The 26,858-nt window shown below is 41.7% G+C and overlaps 1 protein-coding gene across 2 annotated transcripts in view; it reads right to left on the bottom strand.

Moving 5' to 3' along the window:
• F13A1 (coagulation factor XIII A chain) overlaps positions 1-26,858 on the bottom strand; it is a 164,478-nt gene that overhangs the window by 39,640 nt on the left and 97,980 nt on the right. For both annotated transcript variants that reach the window (XM_078446667.2, XM_078446668.2), the window contains exons 9-10: positions 8,147-8,250; positions 6,674-6,762 (exon numbers count right to left, since the gene is read on the bottom strand). In XM_078446667.2, the coding sequence (XP_078302793.1) occupies positions 6,674-6,762; positions 8,147-8,250 (193 nt within the window). The remainder of the gene's footprint in view (positions 1-6,673; positions 6,763-8,146; positions 8,251-26,858) is intronic.

Here is a 26,858-nt window from a genome sequence, read left to right as displayed (position 1 = left end):
GTATAGTCACATAGTTGGTTCCTGCTAGAGAATGAAAATCCTGGGCTGGCCCACAGCCTGTTCCCTAACCTTCAACCTGGGCTCACCCATTCCCTGACCTTCATCGTGCATTGCCTTTTCCACATGCTCCTGCCAGACCATGAGTGCTGCCATGAGATGGTGAGATGGTTTCATGCCTGGGGTTCAGGTGGTTCCATGGGCCTCAGATGTCTGAGGGGTGATAAATGGTGGCCTTGTTCTTTAGCAGAATAACCATGGCTTCACAGCACCAGCCATAGAATATGAAAGGCCAAAATAGGAAATCAGAAATAGGCAATGACAGAGCAGACACCTAAGGAATATTTATCATTTGGCGGGGGGGGGGGGGGGGGGGGAGGGGGCGGTGGGGGGCAGTTAAGGAAACTAAATGAGCTTCCTGAGAATTTTGGCTTTCCCTCTGGAGGAGACCATACAAGCCCAAACAGCTCCCTCCTCCACTTGTTAATTATAGCAACAATGCTGATAAATATCCTCTTAATAACAGCTCTTACAACAGTTTAGTTTTCCAGTGAGACAAGGCTAAATATGAAAGTGGCTAACTCATTGTTTCCTCTGGAGTATAGAGTTTAGGAAATTTATGTGGGCTAAAATCTCAGGCCAGCCCAGCAGTACTGTCCCTTGTGGAGAGAGGAGAGGAGAAACCCACATTTGAAATGGCTATTGCATATGTATGTCGGGGGAGTGTGGAGGGAAAGTATTCTTTCCAATCGACATTAGCAAGCTTTCTTTTTGGTTTCAGCCACCAGTGTAATGGTCCTCCATTTCGGCTGCATATGAGCCCCTGAGTGCTTAAAAGAGTACTGGTGATAACCTAGGGCACCTGAGTGGCTCAGTTAGTTGACCATCCAGCTTTTGGTTTTGGCTCAGGTCGTGATCTCACAGTTCATGAGCTCCAAGTATAGCTCCAAGCAGACAGGGCAGAGCCTGCTTGGAATTTTCTTTTTCTCCCTCTCTCTCTGCTCCTCCCCTTCTCTCTCTCTCTCTCTCTCTCTCAAAATAAATAAATAAACTTAAAAAAAAGTACCAGTGATAGGCCCCCATCCAAGGCCAATTGCATGTCTGTGGTAGACTGTTATAAATACAGGTGATGCTGTAAAGAATATTGGACCTACACTGTATGACTTTAGGCAAGTTACTCAATATCTCTGAGCTTGGTTTTAAAATTCCCATTCTTGCAGGGCTGAAAGGTAGATTAGTACTGCTAGAGAAAGTCCTATGTTTAAGGGTAATTTCTTTTGAATGGAAAGGAGTCTTAGTGGCCTTCTAGTCCTATCCCTACATGTGAAGGGATGTGGTTATGCAGAATGTGGGCATCCCACCGTGAAACCCAGTGCTGGTTTCAGTACACCACACCTTTGCCTCCTTGTCACACAGGCACTTCCTAGTCAGCCTCTGCTGAGGTGCTGAGCCCCAGGGACTCAGCAAAGGTGGGCTGGGGCAGTGGGCTAAGGGTCCCCTCTCTACAAACTTCTGCTTGTGCCCGTGGAATGTGAGCATATGTCTACTGCTGGCAGAAGCTACAATTTTTACCAATAAGGATGGAAACTCTTCTCAGGGTCCAGGAAAATTTGCTTTGTTCACTCACTTTCAAGTAGAGATAACTACAAAATAGGCTGTGCAGAGAAAGTGATGCTCCTCTAGGGGCATATGGAGGCACTGGGTACCTGCTTGGTTGGAGAGCCTTTCTGGCACAATTGCCATCCGTCTACCCTGTGCTTGCCATTCCTTCAGCCTGTAGGGGTCGGCTACATGTTCAGGCACCTGTGTGTGCTCTCTGCTGCCCCATCCCTGGGCCTCATCTCCCGCCAGGACTTGCCAGCACCTGAGGGCACCATCTGGATCCTATCACTCTGAGACTGTTCTCAGCAGTGTACTCTGCATCAGATTTTGTTAGCTTGCTGGCTTGGTTCACTGACCCAACCATCCATCCATCATTCATTCAACAAGTATTTATTCATGACTACAGTGTGCTAGAACTTGCTTTCAGTGATGAGGATACGTTCGTGGAGCTTATATTCTAGAAGGGAGAGAAGGAATAATACTAAGGCAGGATAGAAGGATAAAAGGGCAGGATGTGAGATTTTAGGTGGGGTTGGGGTGGGGGGAGTGAAGGCCTTTTTGAGAAGGTGACCTGTGCAGAGACCTGGATACAGCAAGGGGTCAGGCATGCGAAGTGTGGTGGAGGCTGGGGAGGGCTTTCCTAGCAAAAGGAACGGTATATATAAAGACTCAGAAACAAGAGTATGTTTGCATGTTGCCAGAAGAACAAGGTCAAGATGGCTGGAAGGAAATGAGGAAGGGATAGGGGTGGCAGGAAAGCCAGTGGCCAGATCACACAGAATCTTATAAAGACTTATTATGCAAAATTTTATTATAACAGTGGTGGAAATCCATTAGAAGGTTGGGGGCAAGGGAGTGATGTGTTTTATTTACAATTTTAAAGGACAGTTCTGGCTGATTTATGGAGAATAGACAAGAGAGGGGTAAGAAAGCAGAAGGGAGGTGGGCTAGGGGTCAAGTTCATAGAGCTCAGTGTTGTACCGAGCCCAAAGGGTAACAATGGGGATCACAGACCTGGGTGGACACATGGTGTTTTTGGAAGGTATTTCCAGCAAGATGCATGAGGAAGATTAAGAAGAGAAGCCAATCTGATTCCCAAATCATATATGGTAGTTGAATAAATAGAAAAATTATTTTAGATCAAATAGGAACCCTAAGAATGGACTAACAAGTGGTAGTGAAATAACCTTGAGTTGAGAACTGCTGACCAAGAGCAAAGGAAGATGCAACGTAGCTTCTGAGCAATGGAGCAGTTATCCTGGCCCCGGGGGACTAGCTGTCATTGCTGCAAACATCAGCTCAGTGCCAGGGAGGGAAGGGGGAGTATGCATGTGCAGGAATGTGCATGCATGTGCAAGTTTGGGATGGAATGGTGTGAAGGGGAGGACAGAGACAGTAAGAAGCTAAGATAGAAGTGAAGCAGCAACTCCCAAGCATTCAGTGGACATGGGAACTCAGGAGGGGACTCTGGACTTAGGACTGCTCTGCTCTCTCCCTTTAGAAGCTGTAGGCCACCACGAGCGAGGGAGAGAAAAGGCAGATGGGCTTCTAAAACGGAGGCCTTCTCAGAGCATGAGAAGGGAGGAGGGCAGAGAAGTGGGCATGGCATCAAGCCCTGGAAGAAATCCAGACACATGAAGAATACATTTCTACAATGGAGGAGGAGAGGGAAAGGGGCAGAGGTGGAATGCTTCCCATGCACATGCCTCTTTTTTTATTTTTTTCAATTTGAGTACAGTTGACACATGATATTACATAAGTTTCAGGTGTACAACACAGTGATTCAACTTCTCTATACGCTATGCTGCGCTCACAAGTGTAGCTCCCATCTGTCCCACACAGCGCTATTACAACATCATTGACTACATTCCCTGTGCTGTGCCTTTCATCCCTGTGGTTTGTTCTAAAACTGGAAGCCTGTATCCTCTGCTCCCCTTCACTTCTTATTTTGGATTCTGCTTTCACTGAAGGAGACCATGGCTCTGAGAAGATCAAAACACGTCAGCGAACATGATGTTTAATCCAGCCCGGAAGTGAGTAAGGAATGACCAAGAAAGTCAGCGAAGCGAGAGGCAAGAAAAGGCAAACTCGGCCGACCGCCTGGGGTGTCAACAGGCAGGCTTCCGCAGCCAGCGGATGGAAAAGGGAAGGAAGGATGTAGAATGAACCTGAGTCACGGACACTCTCATTAAAGTTAAATACGATGCCCCCCATGCGGCCTTACTCTGGGTACCCTTGAGAAAATATTCCTCACACACTTTGAACAGCTTGAGTGTCTCTTATAAATGGCTCAGCCCTGGGGCTCAGCCCGTGCCAAAGCAACAAATTGTATGCTCTGTCAGACAAGTCTGCAGTGGCTGAGAGAAGAGTAATTATGATCTGTGAATCCCGATGACACGCATAACACCCCGATCTATATTTAATAATAGCAAAAAGCGTTTGCATTAACAGCTATTAGGCAATGCACTCTTGGAGAGAGGTCTCCTTCTTTGCAGCAATAAAGCACAATAAAAATATGAAAACAAGTCTTTGTGAATTTTAGAGCGATTTCCCATTAAGAGGTTCTCCCAGCATCGTAAATTATCAGTTGGCAGCTGGGGAGGTTGGGAGAAATCTTCAAATCCCAAAGTGAAATCGAGGGGATGAAATTCTAAATATGGTCTGCCTGTTTCCCCCAGGCTTCTAGCAACTGCAATGGTAGTTTCCGTGGAAGAAATACTGTTCCCTTTGCGTATTTCAAATGCCCGATCTTGTTGTCTAAATATTCACACTTCCTAATGTTTACTTCCTAAATGTTTACTTCCTAAACATTTCTGGATGCTGCCTCCACTTTCCCTGCTCTGCTGTTGTCATTTGGGGGGGTTCAGGCCCCTGCCTTCTCAGGTGGGATTGGAGAAAGCACAGCCTCCCAGCTCCCCTTCCCCCACCCCTCCGAGGCACCACCTTCAAGTCCAGGCTCCTTCGGGCTTATGTCTCTCCCCTGTGGTGGAGGGGAGTAACCATTTCTGAGGATATAAAGTCCCCACTTCCAGTTCCTTCTGCCTTCATCTTTGACACCCCTGATGCATCACTTTTTGTGAGTCTGCACAGCTTGTAATTTCCCATACACACCATCCTGATGCTCAATTTGTCCCCTCTGCCTAAATTTGTCCCCTCTGCCTAAAATTCTTTCCTTCCTCCGTCATCTTTCTTACCCCCTTGGCCTCCGTGTGTTCCCACAATGCTCTGCTCATCCACTGTGGCTATCACACAGGTGTCATTATTGTCTGCCCTCATATTACCCTCCCTCCCTGGACCATGTCTTATGGCCTTTACTGTCCTACTCAGTTCCTGACCCATATTTCTCAACTAACAAATCTGCATGTATTAAATATAGATCATTTATCACCTACATTGCTTATCTGACAATTAGTTCCACCGTCTCTCGTATTACTGTTATTTAACTTTTGATGTGCCTTGTGTACTGTCACCTCCCATCAAGAATCTATATTCTTTTTTTTTTTTTTTAAATTTTTTTTTTCAACATTTTTTATTTATTTTTGGGACAGAGAGAGACAGAGCATGAACGGGGGAGGGGCAGAGAGAGAGGGAGACACAGAATCGGAAACAGGCTCCAGGCTCCGAGCCATCAGCCCAGAGCCTGACGCGGGGCTCGAACTCACGGACCGCGAGATCATGACCTGGCTGAAGTCGGACGCTTAACCGACTGCGCCACCCAGGCGCCCCAAGAATCTATATTCTTAAGGGAAGAGGCTTCTGAATTCCCCACAGGACAGTGCCTGCCACATATTTATAACAGGTGTTTATTCATTCCTGAGTAGTAATAGAGTGTGATGGTTACTGGCATGAGCATAAGTACCTGCCTGGCTTTAGATCTTAGCATTATTATTCATTAGTTCAATGAATGTAGAAAGGTTACTTGACCACTCTGCCTCAATTTTCTTTTCTGTAAAATGGGAAGAATCATAATACTGATTTTATTTTATTTTACTTAAATGTTTATGTATTTATTTTGAGAGAGAGTAAGCAGGGAAGGGGCAGAGAGAGAGGGAGGGAGAGAATCCCAAGCAGGTTCTGCACTGTCAGTACACAGCCCGATAAGAGGCTTGAACTACAAACTGTGAGATCGCGACCTGAGTGGAGATGAAGAATTGGATGCTTAACCTACTGAGCCACCTAGGCGTTCCCATAATACCAACTTTAAAGGGTGACTAAGAGCCTCAAATGGTAGGCAAAGTGATTACATAGTAAGAACTCAGTATACAACAGACATTACTCCCCTGAGTTTATTGGTGAAACTACACTCTGGGCAAATCCTGCCTCTCAGCCTGTCACATGTTTCTCTGCTCTCTACTCCCTGCCCTCAGCAGCCTCCCAGCCTTCTCCTTTACCAACACCTCTTATATCTAATTTGAATTTTAGAGATCTCCTTGGAGTAATCTCCAACCACCTCATCTGCTTCTAGTCCCCATCCACATCTTCCAGAATTTCAGACCCTTCACCAAAGTGTCCCCATCAACCCATTAAGTGTGCTGCCTCCAGGCTGCCTTTCCCTCCCCTCCATATTCCAGCAACTTGGCTCTCCCTCCCTGTGGACGGAGGATGGCCTGGAGTGGCAGAAAATGGGTTGCAGTTCCCAGACTAACACCATGTCTGGCGTGCATTTGATTTTGTTTTTACATGAATAGCTAGGTTAGTCTGGGAGTGAAGCAGTATGCTCTGAAATTTCAATTCATGGACTGTCTCTACCAATCTTTAGCTGAAAGATTCACTTAGCCACTTAATTTCTTAGGAGCAGTTGATACCTATTTCATGGGCATGAAAAACTAAGGTAAGGTTAGTAATGCAATTGCTTTTCAAGGAGAAAATCCTAGAATATCAAAGAAAGAAAAAAGTGAAGTAACAACTGCATTTTAATTTAAGAGCCTAGAGGTTGGAATGATGTCTAGTTAACTTTGTAGACATGAAACACATGCCATGTACCTGAGAAATTTAGAAGTAACAACCTGGTGTATTATTTTTCAAGTGTTAACAGGTTGGGGAAGAAAGCACTTTTCTACAGTTTTTCACTTACCTCTGCAAAAACAAAGGGTGCATCAAACTGGAAGCAAATATGACCATGCTTAATGGCTTGAACAGAGGCTGGACCACACCGATACATCCCTGCATCACACAGAGGAAGGGAAGTATGAGTTTGTCATCTTCAATTCTGTCCAGACACAGATACAGGCTCTGTAGAGGCAAGTGTTCCCAACTTCATTGCTGAATTAGCCCAAATGCTTCCCATGGTCAGAGAGGGCAAATGACCAACATGTGTAATCAAGATGGCTTTGTTGGAAATGCCTCCTCAAAAAAAAAATTTTGAAGCCATGAGAAGCATACAGGGCATCACTATTTCTGTGTCTGTTCTTCCACCTACAACACATACTCAAGTGTGTTTGTACCGAGCTGTTTGCCTACATAGGCTTGATCCTTTTACAACCAACTGGTGTTTGGAATGTTGGAAAGGGTAATGTGTCCCTAGTGGTTGTGTTGTTATTTGTTTTGATTCTTGGTTTTTGGTTTTGGACATTATGGACATATGTCAAGTGTTAAAAAGGGAAATTTGGACATTAACCACACATGTTGATCAATGCCCAACATGCATTCAGGAAGTTAGTAGGTATATGAATACTTTGATAAAGTTCCTTATTTTAACCAGCTAACTCTAGTTAATAAGAAATTAACTGCCATTAGTCATCTCTGATGTCTCCTCATGATATATGATGCAGAACACCAGAAAGTGTTGAACATTCTTCCTCAAAATCCAGCATAAATAAAGCATAAGAGACTCTTATGAATAAGTAATGAATGTTTATGGATATATATGTATATATACATACGTCAATATCTCATATCAACACCTGAGGAAGTAAACATAATGTCCCCGGGCCACTGATGTTTATCATCATATTAAAGAGAAATGGAGGCTTATGATGTGATTTTATAAAAGTCTGGGGGAGGTCACAGCTGCCGCTCATTGCTTAGCATAGCCTGTAAGTTAGATGACAAATACTCACATACTTAAGTTTTGGAAGAAATCAAACAACATAAAAAGAAATCAGGTTCTGGGAAAACAACAATTTAAAGGATGATCTGTAACTATTTTTTGAGTTCCTTATTTTCTCTACTGCCTTATATCTTATAACTGTATATCACAGAGGGCTGAGGTATATTTTAGAGCCTAGCAAAAATGCTTACACAGATATATTTTTTTCTCTTGTCTTCAAAACTGCTTATCAAAGCAAGAGTAGATGAATTATATATGTTAAGTTTTGTGCTTTTTAAAAAATTTTTTTTTTACCAGTTATAGAATAATCAGGGGAAAGCCAGCCATTGACAGGAAATTAAACCTGATTGACAGGCAGCTAATACTGTACATGTGCCCAGGAAGCACACTTTTGATGTTGGTTCCCAAAGGGAGTGTTTCCCACACATCAAAAGCAATCCTAACAGCAAAATAAAGATGGCAGTGAAAGAAGTTCCCTGAGGGAAGATGCAGTTTTACCATCACTGTTTTCCTGGGGGGTGCTGTCCACGACTTGCCAACCTCCAAATCCAACAGGAAGATCAGACCTTTTCATCCAGGCTTCATTCCAGCAGTGGTAGTTCCTGAGAAAACACCACTCTGGTGAGATTAAACTTCCCATCCCATTCAATAAAAAGTTGACCAAAACTCCTGCAAATATGCTATATACAAATTGCTGGAATGGCTTAAACCAAATTGAAGACTCCGAGAGATATTCTGGCCTTGAGTTTGCTGGGAAGATGCATTCCATTGGCACCATGGGAGGGCACCAGGTATCTGAACATGGCTCTTTCCCTCTAATATCAGTTTCAAGACCACCCAGAGCATTAAACAGGTTTTTTTTTAATGTTTATTTTTGGGAGAGAGAGAGAAAGAGAGAGAGAGAGGGTGAAAGAGAGCATGCATGCATGGGGGAGGGGCAGAGAGAGAGACACACACAGAATCCAAAGCAGGCTCTGTGTTGATAGCACAGAGCCTGACACAGGGCTCGATCTCATGAACCATGAGATCATGACCTGAGCTGAAATCAAGAGTCTAATACTTAACAGCCTGAGCCATCCAGGCACCCTAAACAGTTTTGATTTTAACCACTCTCTGCTTTAATGAAACAGAAAGCACTATGTGCTAAACGGGTAGAAAAGAAAAGTTAATTGAAATAGAAATACATATATGTTTGAATTTCTTTTATATTTATATTTATGCATATTAGATTTATAAAAAGCATATTTCCTGTAACAATTAAGCAATAAAATGCTTGTGTTTATGGGCTTAGGCCATTGCCATAGAAACTATAACATTAACTCCTGATTATAATTGTCTCAAATTTGTGGTAAATTTCCATTTGGTGTCCAACAAGAATAAAAAGATGTCAGAACAAGTATCTCTTTACCCTTTATCAAAGTGGTCAGTCTACGAGCTGAGGGTCATGCAAAACTTTTCAGAACTTCGCATGTGACCCTTAAGACAAAACCATGGAATAAAATGGTATCACGAATTATATTGTTATGTCCTTGGAAAGACCTGAAATTATATGACAGTATAGAAAAAAATGAGAGCACATTAACCCGTCCGTGCTATAGAAAATATTCATATAGTAATAACAATTTAACAGGGTGAGGTAGTTCTTGCAGTCTTTGTTTATAGCACTGTTGAATTTCAAATCCAACTACAGTTATCCTTTGCCTAAATGTCCTTCAATGTCAGGAATTCGGACATGTTCCCATCCCTGAGTTCGGCTCATCTTTGATTGGCTCAAGTCAGAGTTATTGATTTAACGATGTGCCCTTTATGTACCAGACTAGGTGCTGGGGATGTGTCAATGACCAACACATAGGTTCTTGCCCATAAAGACCCTCATGATCCAGGATGAGTGACAAATAGGTAAACCAATTTTCTGTGAGGCTTAAACAAGATAATGCATATAAATGCCTGGAATGCAATAAGTGCCCCAAAATAGTTAAGTCTCAGACTTTTAAAAATAATTAGTAGCAGTGGTTTTAGCTACAGTGGAAATTGGTTTGGGATGCACTGAGGTCTCAGTGGGGCAACTCTCAGGGTGTGAAGAAAAGCTTCACAGCAGGAGTGATATTTGAGCTAAGTCCTGAAAAATGTGGGAGTTTAGAAAGTCAAGAGATGAAAGAACAAAATTGTGGAGGCATGAAATAGCCCACACGGCAAGTCTGGGGGACTGCACACTGTTTGTTGCGGCATGAGGGCGCCATGCTCCCATCTCTGTGTGCATGGGGGAAGGAGGGGTGGGAGGCAAGCATGGGCAGGAAGTCACAAAACTGACAAATAGCATAGCACTCACTGTGTGCCAGGCACTGTTGTCAAACTTTTATGTTCATTGGTACATCTGATGTTCCCATACCCTATTAGAAAGGTACTATTATTCTTAACTCCAGTGTGCATGGGAGAAAACGGGAACACAAAGAGGTTAAGAATCTTACCTGAGGTCACACAGCTGGTTAGCTGTGGAGCTCTGGGGCCCATGCTCTTAAACCATGAGCTATGCCATAGGGGAGGATGAGACTGTGAGATCCTTTTATCACAAATCAAATAATTGAGCTCTATTCTTGGGCAAGTTAAATTTGCAGATCTGTCTTTGTGGAAGGTGGGTGGGGTGGCAGGATGGGTGACAGAGCTGAGGTGGCCTCCATCCCTTGGGAGGGCAGGGAGCCATGGGCGGGTACTGCCGACAGGCTTGTGGTGGTGAGGGAGATGGATGAAGGAAGGAAGACTTTCATGTTTCCAGGGAGTATGCTGGCTCCATCTACCAAGACTGAATGAAGGAGGAAGAGAAGACGGTTTGTGTTGGGGTGTGTGTACTGGGTGGGTGACAAGTTCAATTTTGGACGTGATGAACTCGGGTGCCCATGAGAAACCCAGGAAGTGAAATCCTAGAGACATTTTTCCGTGCACAAGTGACACTCGGAATTGGACAAGTTATTGGTGTCTGCACTGCTGGTGGAGGAGAGTGAGGACAGAGCCAGAGGAGGGGAGCACGGGGAGCACAGGTTTCTCCCCTCAGAGTGATCTAGGTTGTGAAGATAGGGCAGTGGCTAGAAGGTAATGCAACACAGGGAGGATTGTTTTGGTGATTTTCACATTAGAAGAGATTGTTGTGCCTACAGAGGAGGAACAAGTGGACAGGAAGCAGGAACAGAGAATAGGAGATGGAATAAAAGATGGGAATACAAAGAGCACAGGAGGATGAGGTGGAGAGCCAGACCATGCATGGGTGTGGAGGCATTGTCTGCAGGGGGAGGGAGATGTAGATGTAGGTCAAGGTCAAGGTGTGGAGGTGTTGGACAGGCACATGAGGTTGGTTCCCACTTGAGAGCCTGCATCTTTGCACTAAAGCTGGAAGGAAGGTCACTGTGAGCTTAAACACGACTGCTCACCTCCCTTCAGAACAGTGAAATTGCATCATTAGGCAGAGAGATCCAGTGAAACAGCAATGAAACATTTGCAAAATCCCAAATGGACATAGTCCTGCTTCCTACACAATCCGTGTGGGCAATCTGTGTTTAGCAATCCTGGCTCTTGCTAAGATTCCACTGTTACACCACTACCCTAGATTAATAGATGCCAGAATCTCCTTATTTAAATTCAAATACCCTGAGCCAGGTTAGCCTTGAACAAGATAAACATGCTTTGAGTTTCAGATCTCAGATAAGGAACTGAGGTTGGGGCTGGGCCTTAGACAGTGGGTGGTAAGCCAATGGCTGTGCTCTCAGGCCGGCCATGAACAGAGTGGGAGGGTGCTACCTCCGAAGCCATGGGGCTTTTTTTAAATCATGCCATTCTCTCTGCTGAAGAATAGCCAGGGAGAACTCATGCCATGAGAGTTCACTTTGGGCTGGATGTTAAGTATTTCTGGTTACACATGCTTGTCTTTGATTTCAAGGTCCACCGTGAAAGGGACTAATATTTACAGACATTTCTGAATTCCATTTCCTTGCTCTGCAGGTTGGGAAATACATATGCTTCCTGAAAGGTTATTTTAAAGTTTCTTTATCTAGATCTGTCATGGTCTTTCTGTTTTCATCTTGTAATTTCATTATGCATTCGTAACATGAGTGATTCACTTCTGGGGTTCTGTCTGGTTCACCGTCACATTCCCAGCACTAAAGCTAGCCCTTAGGAATTGCTTGGTTGAAAAGCAAGGACAACCTTTAGTAAGTGTAGGACATCTCCAAGGCAGGTGTAATTAAACTCTTGTTTGTTTGTTAGCTATTAAGATTCACGGTTTTATATTTTCTCAGAGGCTTCATTTGAAACCTGACTTCTCACTCTACAATCAGAATGCACAGTGTCACTTTAAAGGTAAAAGAAAATTATAAACCTTCAAAGTGATCTAGTTTTCTTGTTGCTGGTTTCTAAAGAAGTGGTGTGGAAATTAAAATAAAGCCCTCATTTCATTGAGAGCTATTTAATCAAGTTGAAAATAACTTTTTTGAGGGAGAATAACGATGGGGGTGACAAGTGACAAGTGCTTTATGTTACTTTTTGTCTGTTTCCTGCAGTGACAGCTAGTGATTTCTAGAACTTCTTTCAAGGATGCTAATAACTCAGCAGAATTGGTACAAAGGACCCACAGAATCTTCACCAAAGGCAGATCCTCACTGGAAAAATAGCATCATGCATTGCTGAGGGACCTTCGGAGGGACTGTCATAGCATTGGTTTAGTTTATCCCTTCAGTAAACCCCTTTCCTTGGAATTTATATGCACCAAATAATCTTTGCATAGGTGCAAAGACAAATATATCTGAATGTTCATCCTTGTGTAATTTGCAAGAAGAAAAATCAGAAACAGCCTAACTGTCCAATATGTGATTGTTTTGAAATATGAAACAGAATTTATTCAGCCACAGAAATGCAGATCTACATTTATTAGGCAGGATAGATACTTATGGCATATTAAATGTTAAAAATCATACTCCAGAACACACACAGTGTATGTGTTCATTGTACATGTAGATATGCGTGGAAGGCAGAATTTTAAATGACCTTCACTCTTGTATAATTTCTTCCCCTTGAATGTGGGTGAAATCTATGAATAGAATGGTGTATCATGCCTGTGATTATGTTACTTTATGTGGCAAAGAGGATTTTGCATATGTAATTAAGGTAATTAATCTGTTGACTCTGAGTTAATTAAAAGGGAGATATCAGGGTGGGCCTGACCTAATCAGGTAAACTCTTTAAATCTGGGTGTAGAGGTCAGGGACAGAGCAAGGTGGAGACCTGAAGCAGCAGAGACATTCTCCTACTAGCCTTGTAAAAGATGGAAGCTTCCATGAGTTCTACAGCTGCAAGGAACTGAATCTTTACAAGAAACTAAAAGAGCTTCAAAGAGAGCCCGGAATATCACATGGGACCACGGCCCGAGCTTACGCTTTGATTGCCATTACTTGGGACCTTGAGCAGAGGACTCAGTTAACCTGGCCCAAACTCCTGACCCAGAGAAACTGAAAATAAACTTGTGTTGTTTTAGACTGCTAAGTTTTTTGTAATTTGTCATGCAGCAATAAAAAAATGAATATGATATGCAAAGAGACATATCAAAGGATACTTAAGGAGATACTGGAAATTTTCTGGGCAGTTAGAATATGGATGACTGACTTCTGTATGATTTTTTCAGCAATGTTTGAAATTTTTATAATAAACATGCACTAGTACCCCCTTCCCCCCTCCAAAAAAAAAAAAAAAAAATGTAAGTGCACAGTTCAAAATTTGCTCTGGTTCTAACCACTGGCTCAGGTCATATCTACAGTTGCTAGAGCCCATGGGATGTTGAAGACATAGAGAACACAGCTGAGATCTAGATGGGCTTTGGGGCTCTGTGTTCTAGATGTTCAAAGACAATGAAGTGGATAATTTAACAAGGAGACCTTTACCGCCTTTAACTTGGCTAACTGCTTAAACACTCCACAGGGTCATCTCATTTACAATCTGTCCAGGAAGTTTTCACTAAAAGGGAAGAAAGAGCTGTGGGCTTGTAACCCTGTTTTTGCAGCTTTATTATGGTTCAAGGGAAGGTACAAATAGGATCGAGAGAAAGCCCTAGAGGAGATGTGTTGGACCAACTTCAAGTGTAAACCAAATATTTGAATTCTTTTATTTTAAAAATGACAGGGGGTGGAAGACAGATACTTATCTATCTTGCAAATTGTGTATTTGTAGCAGATGGGCACAGCCCCACTTCCCTGGCTCATTTGTTATACTCTTAATCCAGGCAATGAGATTGGTGACAGAAATGACAGCACACCCTGAAATTGTTTAGATCTGGCCATTCCAATGGCGGTAGGCATGGGGTGGGGTGGGAATTGTTGAAAGAAGTAGGGACAAGTTGGTGGGTTCTGAGGCTTGTTTAACAAGACATTCCAAAGAGGAAATGAAAGCTTGGACCAAGCAAAAACTTGTCAGTTAGGAAAGGTAATGAAGCAAGACAACAAAAAGGAATTATTCAGAGAAAGGGAGGCATGCTGGAAGAATCTTTTATGGTGCTGGGAGCTGGGAGCTGGGAGCATTACCCTACTTTAGAATGCAGCTGTTCATAGTTAGGGGCTGTTGAAATACTAAAACCAGGAAGGGACATTTAAAATCTTGCTGGGTTGTCATTCAAAGTCAGAGGTCCAATCAGGGGGAGACCAGGCTAGTGCCACCCCCCCATCTCCCCAAAGAAACCAACTGCCCACCAAGAAAAAAGAGAAGTAATGAAGGTATTTGTTTTGCATGTCCTTTGCATTGGAGGGGTCCTCCGATGAGAAAGTAGTTTAAGCACAGTCTGATGTAGCATGAGAGATGCCATTAGAGGGGGGTTGAAGATGGGGGGTGGGCTTGGGAATGATCTGTAACTCCCAAAATGAAGCTGTGAGGTGCATTTATAGAAGAGGTGATGCTCAGAATAATTAATAACTGCTCAGAAACAGACATGAATCAACTGGAAGCTGCAACCAATCAGAAAGGACACTCAGCCTAAATACTGTATGTTCCTAGCAGTATGTACAGGATAAATGCCAGCTCAGATGTATTCAATTGGGTATACTGTACCATAGTACCTAAGAAGTTTGTTTCCATTTATGAAGTTTTCTGGGAGTGTGTCTTTCCTTAGTCCTTAGCCTTTCCACTCCCTTCTTAAGCTTCCAGGTACTGGTTTCTTGCATGTTTATTGAGAGCATTTTATAGCAGCTTTATTAATAATAATTGTTTTAAAAATTGGGGGATGATCACATAGATTTCTTTTTTTCTCTTCTTTTGATAGTTACCCCTCTTTTTTTTAGCGTTTATTTATTTTTGACAGAGAGAGAGACACAGAGCACGAGTGGGGGAGGGGCAGAGAGAGAGAGAGGGAGATACAGAATCTGAAGCAGGCTCTGGGCTCTGAGCTGTCAGCACAGAGCCCGAAGTGGGGCTTGAGCTCAATAACCACAAGATCGTGATCTGAGCCAAAGTCGGGCACTTAACCAACTGAGCCTCCTGGGCACCTCTCTCTTTTTTTAAAAAAGTTATTTATTTATTTATTTATTTATTTATTTATTTATTTATTTATTTAAAGCACACAAACATAGGAGTGGTAGAGACAGAGGGAAAGAGAGGATCCCAAGCAGGCTTCACTGCCAGAGCAGAGCCCAATGAGGGGCTTGAACTCTCAAAATTCAAGATCATGACCTGAGCTGATGCTCAAATGACTGAGTAACCCAGGTGCCCTGATACCTTCCCCTGTTTTGATTATCTGTTTTACTTTTCTCATTGTGGCCCCAGAAAAAGGATAAGATAGAGAATAAAACTAAATTTGGCAAAAACAAACCAAAAACAAAACAAACAACTCTTAAAATGCTCAGGAAGTAGATGTCATCTGTCCATATGACCCGCATTTGCCATTACTTCTTAGCAGAAGGCTCTCTGTAACTCTTCTGGGTTCCCTGTGCTGGATTCAATTTGAACATAAGGCCCTGTCCACCTTTACTACTCTCTCTGGCATAGAAAATTAGGAATTGATATCCCATCTGAAAATGAAGAAAAAATTGGATTTTGAGAAGATTTGTTTTGGATAACTCTAATGTATAAAAAATGCCTATAATAAATCCTGCCTAAGTTTATCCATAATCATTGAAGGGATTTAAAAAAAATACAGCCAACAGTCTCAATAGGTACCAAAATTATCATTTTGCATTATAAAGCTCTTTATGAATATAAAATTCTAAGGTTGATAGCTCTTATTTATACAAGGTTTTCTAGAGGTCTTATTAATCATCAAAAGAAATTAATACATTCAGTATAGCCTTTGTGGTGTATATTTTATTAGCTTCTTTTTTTAATGTTTATTGTTTACAGACAGAGAGAGACAGAGCATGAGCTGGGCAGGGGTAGAGAGAGAGGGAGAGACAGAATCAGAAGCAGGCTCCAGGCTCTGAACTGTCAGCACAGAGCCCGATGTGGGGCTCAAACTCACAAACCATGAGATCATAACCTGAACTGAAGTCTGACACTTAACCAACTGAGCCACCCAGAGGCCCCTGTATTTTATTAGCTTTTAATTATGTAAAAACTGGTAAATATTGAATGGTATGTATGATGACTCTCTTAGGCAGAATTTATGAGTAACCAAAACATGATATTTTTCTTATTAATGAAAATATCTTAGTGCTTTCTATGTGATTTATCAGATGGCTCTCACTTTCTCTTGAATTTTAATTTTCTGAGATGTATTTGTAGTAGCCTTTGATTTTTTTAACTTCTCAAACTCCCTCCTTGCTTTCTCTCAAGTGGATGTTGAGTATATTGGGGACTTCAGGTCCTCTTTGAAGATATTCTCTTATAGGACTATCATAGGAAAGGGAAGTCTACGGAAATGATTTTCAACCTTCAAAAAACAATGCCCCTTCCTAGTTTTAAAGCAAATATTTTATAACATTCCTTTATTATGCTGAAATTAAGACCATAGATAGCTTTTTACACACAATTTCTAAAAGAGCAATATAATGCCCTATAATGTACAAAATAAATAGAGAAATAAAAGGGTATACATAAAATAACACGTCTTTCAACAGGTATGTGTCAGGAAGATGATACTAGATACTAAAATATTCCTACAAAATGTAAAACTGTGAAGGAGTGTGGTAGACTCCTAATTTGAAATCACTTGTGTAGTGGTTAAAAATGTGCTCTAAGGAAACATTTCTAAAATGGTAGAGTAAGGACTTCCAAGAAAGTGCTCCTTCACAAAAACAATGAGAATACTAACAAACATGATGAAAGCCAACTTTTCCAGAACTCTGTGAATGAACTGAAGACTTACAACAATCTGAAGACTTAGTCAACAAAAACAAATGGATCTCATTAAGAATAGTAAGTTTTGTAGCATTTGAATTTGCCTTATTCCCACTCCCCCTCTCCATAGCTCCATGGTAGTCATGAAAGTCAGCAGCTTCACAAATATGGTAGCTATAAAAACTTCCAGCCTAGCAACCAATGAAGGGGAGAAAATGGGTTTGTAACTCCCTAAAAGCGCCATCTCCAAAGAATTGTCACTAACTTGTTTGGCAGTTTTCTGAAAATCTCCATTCCCAGGACTTCTTTTTATTTGATTTGATTCAGACTTCACTCTGTGCAAATTACATTATCCAAAGGATGTTTTTCACAAATAATTAGAAGCAACTGTTTAAAATCATGGTTGCATAAAGGGGTGACACCAATTGGTGATAATAAAAGGCTGGCTCCCTAATAAACTTAAAAGGAAACCCTAAGGACTGAAATGTTCACAGGGGGCTTTGAACAACTTTGACATACTCTTGAGTCTAGGTGGCCACACACATATGCAGGGCTGTGAGCATTCCCAAGAAAGCCCTAAGAGGGTTCTAAATTCTCATTTCTAGCTGATCTCGAGGCACTGTGCAAGCAGGAAGTAAAGGCGCCAGCAGAATTATAAATTTGCTGATGGAGTGTTGAAGACCTTCTTCCAACAAACAGAGAGCTCCTTAGTAAGACTGAGGCCTTGTTCGTTCAAGGTATTTAAATAAATTTTTGTCCAACTGTTAACTGACCATTAAGCTAACCCAGCAGAGACATCTGTGGCCACACATGATAAAGAATGGACACTTGACAGAATTAGTCTGGGAAAGTCATCAAACAAACAAACAGCAGCAGCAGCAACAACAACAACAACAACACAAACATCAACAACAGACTCTGGGGAGCAGGAAATCTGATTTACAGAGTTGTCACATATGTTATTTAAAATGTCTAGTATTGTTGGGGCACCTGTTGGGTGGCTCAGTCGGTTAAACATCTGACTTGGGCTCAGGTCATGATTGCACAGTCCATGAGTTCAAGCCCCGCATTGGGCTCTGTGCTGATAGCTCGGAGTCCGGAGCCTGCTTCAGATTCTGCATCTCTCTCTCTCTCTCTGACCCTCCCCTGTTCATGCTCTGTCTCTCTCTGTGTCAAAAATAAATAAACATTAAAAAAATGTCTAGTACTAGGGGCGCCTGGGTGGCGCAGTCGGTTAAGCGTCCGACTTCAGCCAGGTCACGATCTCGCGGTCCGTGAGTTCGAGCCCCGCGACGATCTCGCGGTCCATGAGTTCGAGCCCCGCGTCAGGCTCTGGGCTGATGGCTCGGAGCCTGGAGCCTGTTTCCGATTCTGTGTCTCCCTCTCTCTCTGACCCTCCCCCGTTCATGCTCTGTTTCTCTCTGTCCCAAAAATAAATAAAAAACGTTGAAAAAAAAAAATGTCTAGTACTGTTTAAAAATGGAAGACATGCAAAGAAACAGAAAAGTATGGTCCATATACAGAAAAACAAACAAACAAAAACAATCAAGAGAAACTGTCACTGGGGCGTCTGGGTATCAGTTGAGTGTCTGACTTGGGCTCAGGTCATGATCTCACTGCTTGTGAATTAGAGTTCCGTGCCAGACTCTGTGCTGGCAGCTCAGGGCCTGGAGCCTGTTTTGGACCCTGTATCTCCATCTCTCTTCCACTCCCCCACTTATGCACACTCTCTCTCTCTCAAAAAGAAATAAACATTTAAAAAAATTAAAAATGAAGAGAAACTATCACCAAGGAAGCCAAGACATTGGGTTTACCAGACAAAAAGTTTAAGGTATAACAAACATGTTCAAATAACTAAAGAAAACCATGTGAATGATGTCTAATCAAATAGAGGATATCAATGAAAAAGATAACAATTATGAAAAGGAATCAAACAGAAATTCTGGAGCTGAAATATATAACTAGAATGAAAAATTCAAAAATTCACTAGTGGGTCTCCAAAGCAGATCTGAGTAGACACAAAGAAGAAAGAATAAGTGAACTTGAAGATAAGTCAGTTGAAACGACTAGTCTGAATAACAGAAGAAAAACTATGAAGAAAAATAAACAAAGCCCCAGAGACATGTGGGATACCAGCAGGTGTACAAACATACTCATAGTGAAGGTCCCTGAAGAAAAGGAAAGAGAGAAAGGAGCAGAAAGAATATTGAAAAAAATAACAGCTAAAACTTTCCAGATTTGATGAGACATTAATGTATATATCTGAGAAGTCAAAAAATCTCAAATAGGACAAACTCAAAGCTATATATATATATATGTATATATATATATGTGTGTGTGTGTGTGTGTGTATACATACATTTATAGATATATATACACACACACACACACGCGCACGCCTAAATACCTCAGAGTCAAACTGCAGAATGATGAAAATAAAGAGAAAATCTTGAACACAGTATGAGAAAAGTGATTCATTATGTATAAGAGATCACTAATAGGATGAAAACTGACTACTCATCAGAAACCATGGAAGCTAGAAGCCAGTGGGATGATATGTTCAAACTGCTGAAAGAAAAAGTTAAATAAGAACTGTATATCTAAGAAAAGTATCCTTCAAAAAAGAAGGCAAAGGTAACTACATAGAGAAATAAACAAAACAGTATAAATGTATATTTGCTTTTAATTCTTCTTTCTGATTTTATTTATTTATTTATTTATTTATTTATTTATCTATCTATGAGAGGGAGACAGAGAGTGAGTGGGGGAGGGGCAAAGAGAGAGGGAGACACAGAATCCGAATCGGGCTCCAGGCTGTGAGCTATCAGCACAGAGCCCAACATAAGGCTCGAACCCATGAACTGTGAGATCATGACCTGAGTTGAAGTCAGACACTTAGCTGACTGAGCCACCCAGACACCCCAGATTTTAAAGACAGCTTCATAAAGCAGTAATTGAAAATTGTGTTGGTGGGCTTATAATGTAGAAAGATGTAATCTGTATTACAATAATAGAACAAAGGCAGGAGGAGTAGAACAGAGTTTTTGAATGCTATTGAAATTAATTGGTATTAGTATGAACCAGGTTGTTTCAATTTATGGTTTTAAATTGTAATCCCCAGGGAAACTACTAAGGAAAAAAGTGAAATATATATAGTCAAAAGAAACAGAAAAAGAATTAAAATACTATACCACAAAATATTTTTTTACACAAAGTAAGAAAGTAATGGAGAAATAGGGGAAGAAAAAGACATAATGCATATGGAAAGGTTATAGTAAAATGCAGATATATATCAGTACTTACATTAAACTCTTGTAGACTAAACACTAAAGTCAAAAGGCAGAGACTGGCAAGATGGATAACAAAACTGCATGTTTTATCCAAGAGATACACTTTATATTCAAAGATGCAAATAGGTTGAAAGCAAAAAGATGGAAAAACAGGCTGTGAAAATAGACTCAAAAGATAACTGGAGCAGCTATATTTATGTCAGACAAAATAGACTTTATGACAAATATTGTTACTAGAGACAAAGGAGGAAATTTTATAATGACAAAAAGGTAATGCTATTAGGAAAACATAATAATCATTAACATACCCATATCTAAAAGCAGAAGGGAAAAATAGACAATTTAACAACCAGAGGTGAAGAGTAGGGGGGAGGCAAAAGGGGTAAAGTGGGTCAAAAGATACAAACTTCCAGTTATTTGAACGTTGGTAGTTGAGACCTTAAATGTCTTCATTATACACACACACACACACACACACACACACACAAATTTTGTAACTATGTAATTTATGGTGATCATTTTGCAATATACACAAATATTAATCATTATGTTGTACACCCAAAACCAATGTCACTTGTACCTTAATAAAGACAAACAAGCAAGCAAACAAAAAAAAAAAAAAAAACAACTTAACAAATAAAAGTTGGATACTTCAATACTGCACTTTCAATAATGGACACAACAAGCAGGTAGAAGATTAACAAGCAAATAGAAGACTAGAACAACACAATAAGCCAAGCAGACCTAATGGATGTCTACAAAATGTCCTACCCAACAGCAACAAAATACACATCTCTCAAATGGGAATGAAACATTCTTTGGAATAAACCATATGTTAGGCCATAAAGCATATCTTAATATTTGATCCATTGACATTTAATCCAATTACTGATAAGTAGGACTGACATCTGCCATTTTACTGGTTCCTTGCTATATGTATTATGTTCTTTTTCTTCTTTATTCCTCATTCCTTCTTTATTTTGTGTAAAAAGATATTTTCTAGTATGCCATTTTAGTTCTTTCTCTGTTTCTTTCACTATATATTTTTTTCAGTTTTTCCTTAGTAGTTTCCTACTTAGTAGTTTCCTAAGATTATAATTAACATTCTAACTGAAAACTCTAGTTCAGATTAATACCAACCTATTTTTAATAACATACAAAAACTTTGTTCCATTCCCTTTGTCCTTTGTGCTATTATTATAATTTAGATTATATCTTTCTATATTGTAAGCCCAATATAAAATCTTGTAATTTTAAAATTACTGTTATGTTAATTATATTTCAGTAAAAGTATTATTTAAAAAGTGAGCTCTAGAGTCAACCCCTTTGGGTTTGTAATTCAGGCTCTGCCACTTATTGGCTGCTGACTATGTTTAGGTTACTGTGCCTCAGTTTCTTCATCTATAAATGGAGACAATAATAGCAAGTACCCTAACAGGTTGTTAAAAAGATCAAACAAGTTATTATGTGTCACCCAGTTAGATCAGAACCTGGCACAATGAAAGCACTCCATAAGCATGAGCTATTTTGATTCTTTGGAGGTGGCAAATAACTTTTCCCATCCTTTCTTCAAGGCTCTGGTATAGATTCAGAGTGCATATTCTTAGTTCTCTAGTGACAGAACTCACGATCTTGCTCTAGAGGAGTCCCTCAAAGAAAATTTGGCTGACGGTAACATTAAAAAGATAATCTATTTGAAAAGAATGTCTTTCGTAGATGTTTGGAATTGGTAGCCTGGATGTATCACAGGTTAGTTTTACAAACATCTGTAAGCAGTTTGGTCTATATTCAGAAAATTTTCTCTACTTTTTTCCATCTGGAATTAGTTTTTGTATAATCCTTTTTTGCACATACAGTAATTAAAGCTTAGTATTATACAAGAATCTGAAAGTCCAACTAGCTGGAACACACTGAGTCTCTAAAGCAATGTACAAGATAGATCAATCTAAACTTCAAAAACACACCTACAATATGCAAACCAGTATGCCCAGTGCAGAGACTGCAATGAGAATTAGGATCAGTATTATATCCTGTGCTGGCCTCCAGGTGTGAAGGCTGCTTAATTTCTGCTCTAAAACTTGTTTCCAAAGAGCTTTATTGATAGAGTCAATACTTCCCATTGCAGCAGAGAGTTTTGCATTTAGAGTGAAAAAAAATAAAACAATAACAACTGTACTCTTTCCAACAAGTGTTGAAGGAAGTTGGAATTTTTGTAAAAGAACGAGATTCACTGATGCCAAAAACTACAAAATTTTTCTGTGGTTTCTGTTTGATTTTTTTTTTCCTTCCTTGAGAGCTGATGGGAAGTCAATTTGCAAAGCAGCACCTAGTGAGTGGATCACAGCTGGCCCTGTGCAGATGAACAGGTCTTCACAGAGAGCAAGTGGTAGAGAACTATGCTCTACCGTTGTAGAAGCATATGGTACTTCTACTTTCTAGAACTTTCTGGAATTATGAGAGGAAAGCCCTTGCTGGAAGAACAGTGAAATTTATTAAAACTTTTTTTTTAGGGGGAAGCTAGAAATGTCCCTAGAGATAATTAAGACCAAACTCATACATTTACATATGAGAACATTACAGCCCAGAGAAATCAAGCAACTTGCCCAAAGTGACCCAGCTAATTAGTGGCAGAGCTAATTGTATTACCTTAAACCATGGAGAGAAGAGAGGGAGGGAAAAAAAATTACAAGAATAGTCTGACTTGATATACTGTTTTTCCATGATGCCTTGGGGAAAAACAAAATAAAATTGTTATTACTTTCCACTTGGATCACTGACTAATGCTTAGATTGTTGCAACTTTGAGCAGAAACGGATAAATACAAATGTGCTTGTTCACAATTATTTTCAAAAACTAAGTTGAAAACGCCAGTTTAATCAAACCTCCTGAATTTCAAATGAAAAGGCAATAAAGGAAGTAAAGACTTGCTGATTGTTTTAGTGTTCACCATTTTCCCAATTATCTTTAATATCATATAAAATGTTTAAAACTCCGAGTTAGGATGTTTTCTACATCTGCCAATTGGCCAATCAGCTGGACCTCGAGAAGCAGACGGGTCAGCTATGGATCTTGGCGTACACGCATGTGCTCAGCCCCCTTCTCTTCACATCCTGAGGGCATGGATAGCACGAGCTTCTGCCCACCTCTCTTGAAGCTCCATTGTCAGGAGTTGAACAACTTCCCTGGGAATGTGAGCAGGATGGAAAGGGACATGGGGAGGAGTGGCTTAGAAACTGAACAAAAAGAAGTCATGGGATCTAGAGAGCTGTTGTCTTCCAGAGGGAATTTGGGACACTGTTGGCTGTTGGACCTCTAAAACTAAGAGAGTGAGGAGTGGGTTTGTCCTTAAAGGAGGCAGGGATTAGACACTTAGAGGGTAGAGAAGCAGAAAAGGTGGTGAAAGGTGAAGAACAAGGATCCAACTTCTCACTGAATGCACAGCCTGGGGATATCAGCTCCTTCAGGAAGGCAGGCAAAGAGCCAGGTGTTCTTGATGGCATAGAGGAAAGGAGTGGCAAGGGGCTGGAAGGTGAGTTAGAGCAAGTTTGGATATTCAACGACTGTGGTCATACGAACACAGGCTAACTCTGCATAAGCTTTCATTCCTTCCTGCCTGGTTCTTGAAGCAGATTGATCTCTGTTTGTCTCATCTCGGCGCTTTAGACTTTTACAGGAATATCCTTGAGTTTCATCTGTGGGCCAAGGTCATTTCCCTGACATTCTATCTGTGAACAGCACAGCCAGATGATTACAGGGAGATAATGACTTTGAGCCCATGGCCACTTCCCAGGTGAACAGCCTTTGCCTTTGCTCCCCTGGGCTTAGAATGGAAGCCCCTTTCCCTCATCTCTATGCTGTCTGGTGTTATATTTTATAGAGTTCTATACATGGTTGTCTCATCCACGAACATTGAATCAAGCTCCTCAAGGGTAGTGGCTGACTAATTTCTCTCTGAATCCTTAGCATCTGGTATTTGGACATATTAGTGCACAATAGTGTTTGTTAAATGAATTAAATGACACTTATTCAGTTAAATGAGCATTAAAAATGTTTTCCAACCAATTCCATTTATTAAGTCCTTGCTCTGTGCCCTGTACCCTGTTACATGCTGGCAAAACAAATGAAAATAAATTAGATCAGACACTGCTCCCCCTGTGGGGGCTGCAGTCTGGTGGGGGCCAGCCATGAGGTGGGCATAGTTCTTTCACCCAGAATCATCAAATCTGACTACATCCTCTCCAGCAAAAAGGACACAGGATAAACGCTTTCATTTATAAGGAGAAGAGCTGTTCACGGAAATACCTTCATGACACTAATAAGTGCCACCATCCCTTTCTTTGAAAATTGTTTCCATTTCCACTGTGATAGTCATATAATGAGGTGATCAGACTGAGCTCTTTCAAGGTGAGGCCAAACCGTCACCTTACCCCTGCCCATCAGAGTGAGCTGTGTTCTCCCTCCTCAACGAGCCCTCATATCCCTATTCACTGTTTGCACTGCAGCTAAACATCGCACAAGCATCTTCATTAAACTGTCCGCAGTGATTCATAGATGCCTTCCTCCAGAGGTTACACATAATTCAAAACCCATTGGCACACAGGGGACAGGAGGCTTAAATTGTTCCTTCCAGGATATGTTACCTTGCGTTGGCCCTCTCAGAATTTCATCTGCTACTGTGAGGTCCAATTATTTTGTCCAGCTGTGCCCTTCCAAGGTGCCTTGGCCCCTCCCTCTCCTGAATTGCTAAGAAGGGGACTCTTCCCTCTGTGGGCATCAGCGGTGTGTCCGCTCTGTGCAAAACGGCTCCCTGTGAGGCGAGGCACTTTCGAGGAACGTCTACCATTCAGGGATCTGAGGTGGCAAACCAGGAAGCAGGAAAATAAGCAGTCAGCCCTCCACAGTCTGTGGAGCTAGAGGGAGAAGAGTCAAAGCATGGGCTGAAACCCCACACTTCAGCCACCTTGGTCTTGGGGAGTGCTGAGGATAATATGCCCTTGAAAGCATTCTTGCACTCTCCCTCTGAACCCTTCACACTGGCTTACTTCTCTGGGCACACTGGGCTTGGCTGAGTCACAAGGAAGGGGACACCCTGGGCCACTGGGGCCCACTGGACAAATTAATTCACCACAAACAGTGTACCACCAGGACACCTCAGTGTTGAAGAGATGATGGAGGCACAAGACAGAGATACCAAGAAGTCATTCTCATGGCTGCCTTTAGAAAGAGAGGAGGGGGCAGGGCAAGGAGGGCAGGAATCACACACAGATCAGGAGGTAGTTGGGTCAAGTTTGTCTGACTGGAGGCTGAGGAGGGTAGTGGGTCCAGGACCTTGTGGGGACGGCACTTACTCCTGAGATCCCTGCTAGGAGATTCGTTAGGCTGTGTGTTGTCAGCTATGCTGTACTGGCTTCTGAATGGTCAGCTGATGACCACCAAATCCTCCCTGCCCTCACCTCAGCCTCTGTCAGCCTTCTGCCCCCCGCCAAACTATAGCTCAGGCAGCCCCTGCTTCTTACCAGTGGCCATTACTAATCTAAGGAGCAGGCACTGAGGAGCACTGAGAAGTCTGGGCCTAGCACTACAGTAAGTACTTTACCTATATTACCTCATTGAATTGTCACAGCTACCCCTTCAGGAAATGGTTATCCTCATTCTGATGAAGAAACTGAAGCCTCAGAGAGGTGAAGTCATTTTCTCAAGGTCACACAGCAAGTAACTGTCTAAGCGAGAGCTTGCTGTGGGGGTGTGTGGAGGTGGGGACCATGTATTGATTGATGTATCCAGGAAAAGTCCCTACCAGCTTTTTCAATCAAGGAGGGTCTCAGAAATACTTTTGGTTTTATGGAACATCTATAGTTGGTAGGATCCACTAGTGTTTGCACTGGGAGGGTTGGGGTAGACACAGATTTCTGCTTTTGTTTTAAAAATATTCCAAAGTGAAAGAAATAGCTCAGTCATCTTAGGACATGGGACACACCCCTCTTTTTCAGACTGCTTCAATGTGCTTAGGTTGATGGCAACATACCGCCTCCAAGAAATTCCAGCTGTGTGACTAATAATGAAGGCAATAATAACAGCTAACACTCATTAGGCACCTGTTATGCTTGGCTCTGTGCTGAATGAAATAGGAAATTTGCTTTAGAGGAGGAAAGAGGCACAGAGAGGTTATGCCTTGCCCAAGGTCACACAGCTGGTCAATGGCAGAGGCAAGCTTTGGACTCAGACCTTACTGAGCCTTTAATCTTTGTGCTCCGTGGTCCGTTGTGTCCCAGGTTGGGTTAGTGAGACGTTAGTCACCATATATTGAAAACCCACCATGCACCAAGCATGGGGTGGGAAGAGGAGCCTAGGGCAGTGGTCTGGTGGTGGAGGATGGGCAAGGGTCTCCAATCAGGAATCATAGTCCCAGGGTGATGGGACTTTTGTGGAAGGCAATGAGGGAGCAAAGGGCAACAGGGACAGGGAAAGGAATTCAAGTAGAAAGCCGAAAGAGGAAAGGGTTACCAAGAACAAAATCTATCAGCTTCACAATTTTGTATCAATTTTGTTTAGGGCTACATGGGGTTATTTGCTAGGATGCCCACTGAGATTTATGATGGGGGCATTTAGACCAAGGAATAGGG

The sequence above is a fragment of the Panthera onca genome, chromosome B2 (genome assembly GCF_046562875.1).
Source record: "Panthera onca isolate mPanOnc1 chromosome B2, mPanOnc1 haplotype 2, whole genome shotgun sequence".
In the NCBI taxonomy this organism is placed as follows: domain Eukaryota; kingdom Metazoa; phylum Chordata; class Mammalia; order Carnivora; family Felidae; genus Panthera; species Panthera onca.
Note: the sequence above shows the minus strand (reverse complement) of the source record. Positions and strands in the feature narration are given on the sequence as shown.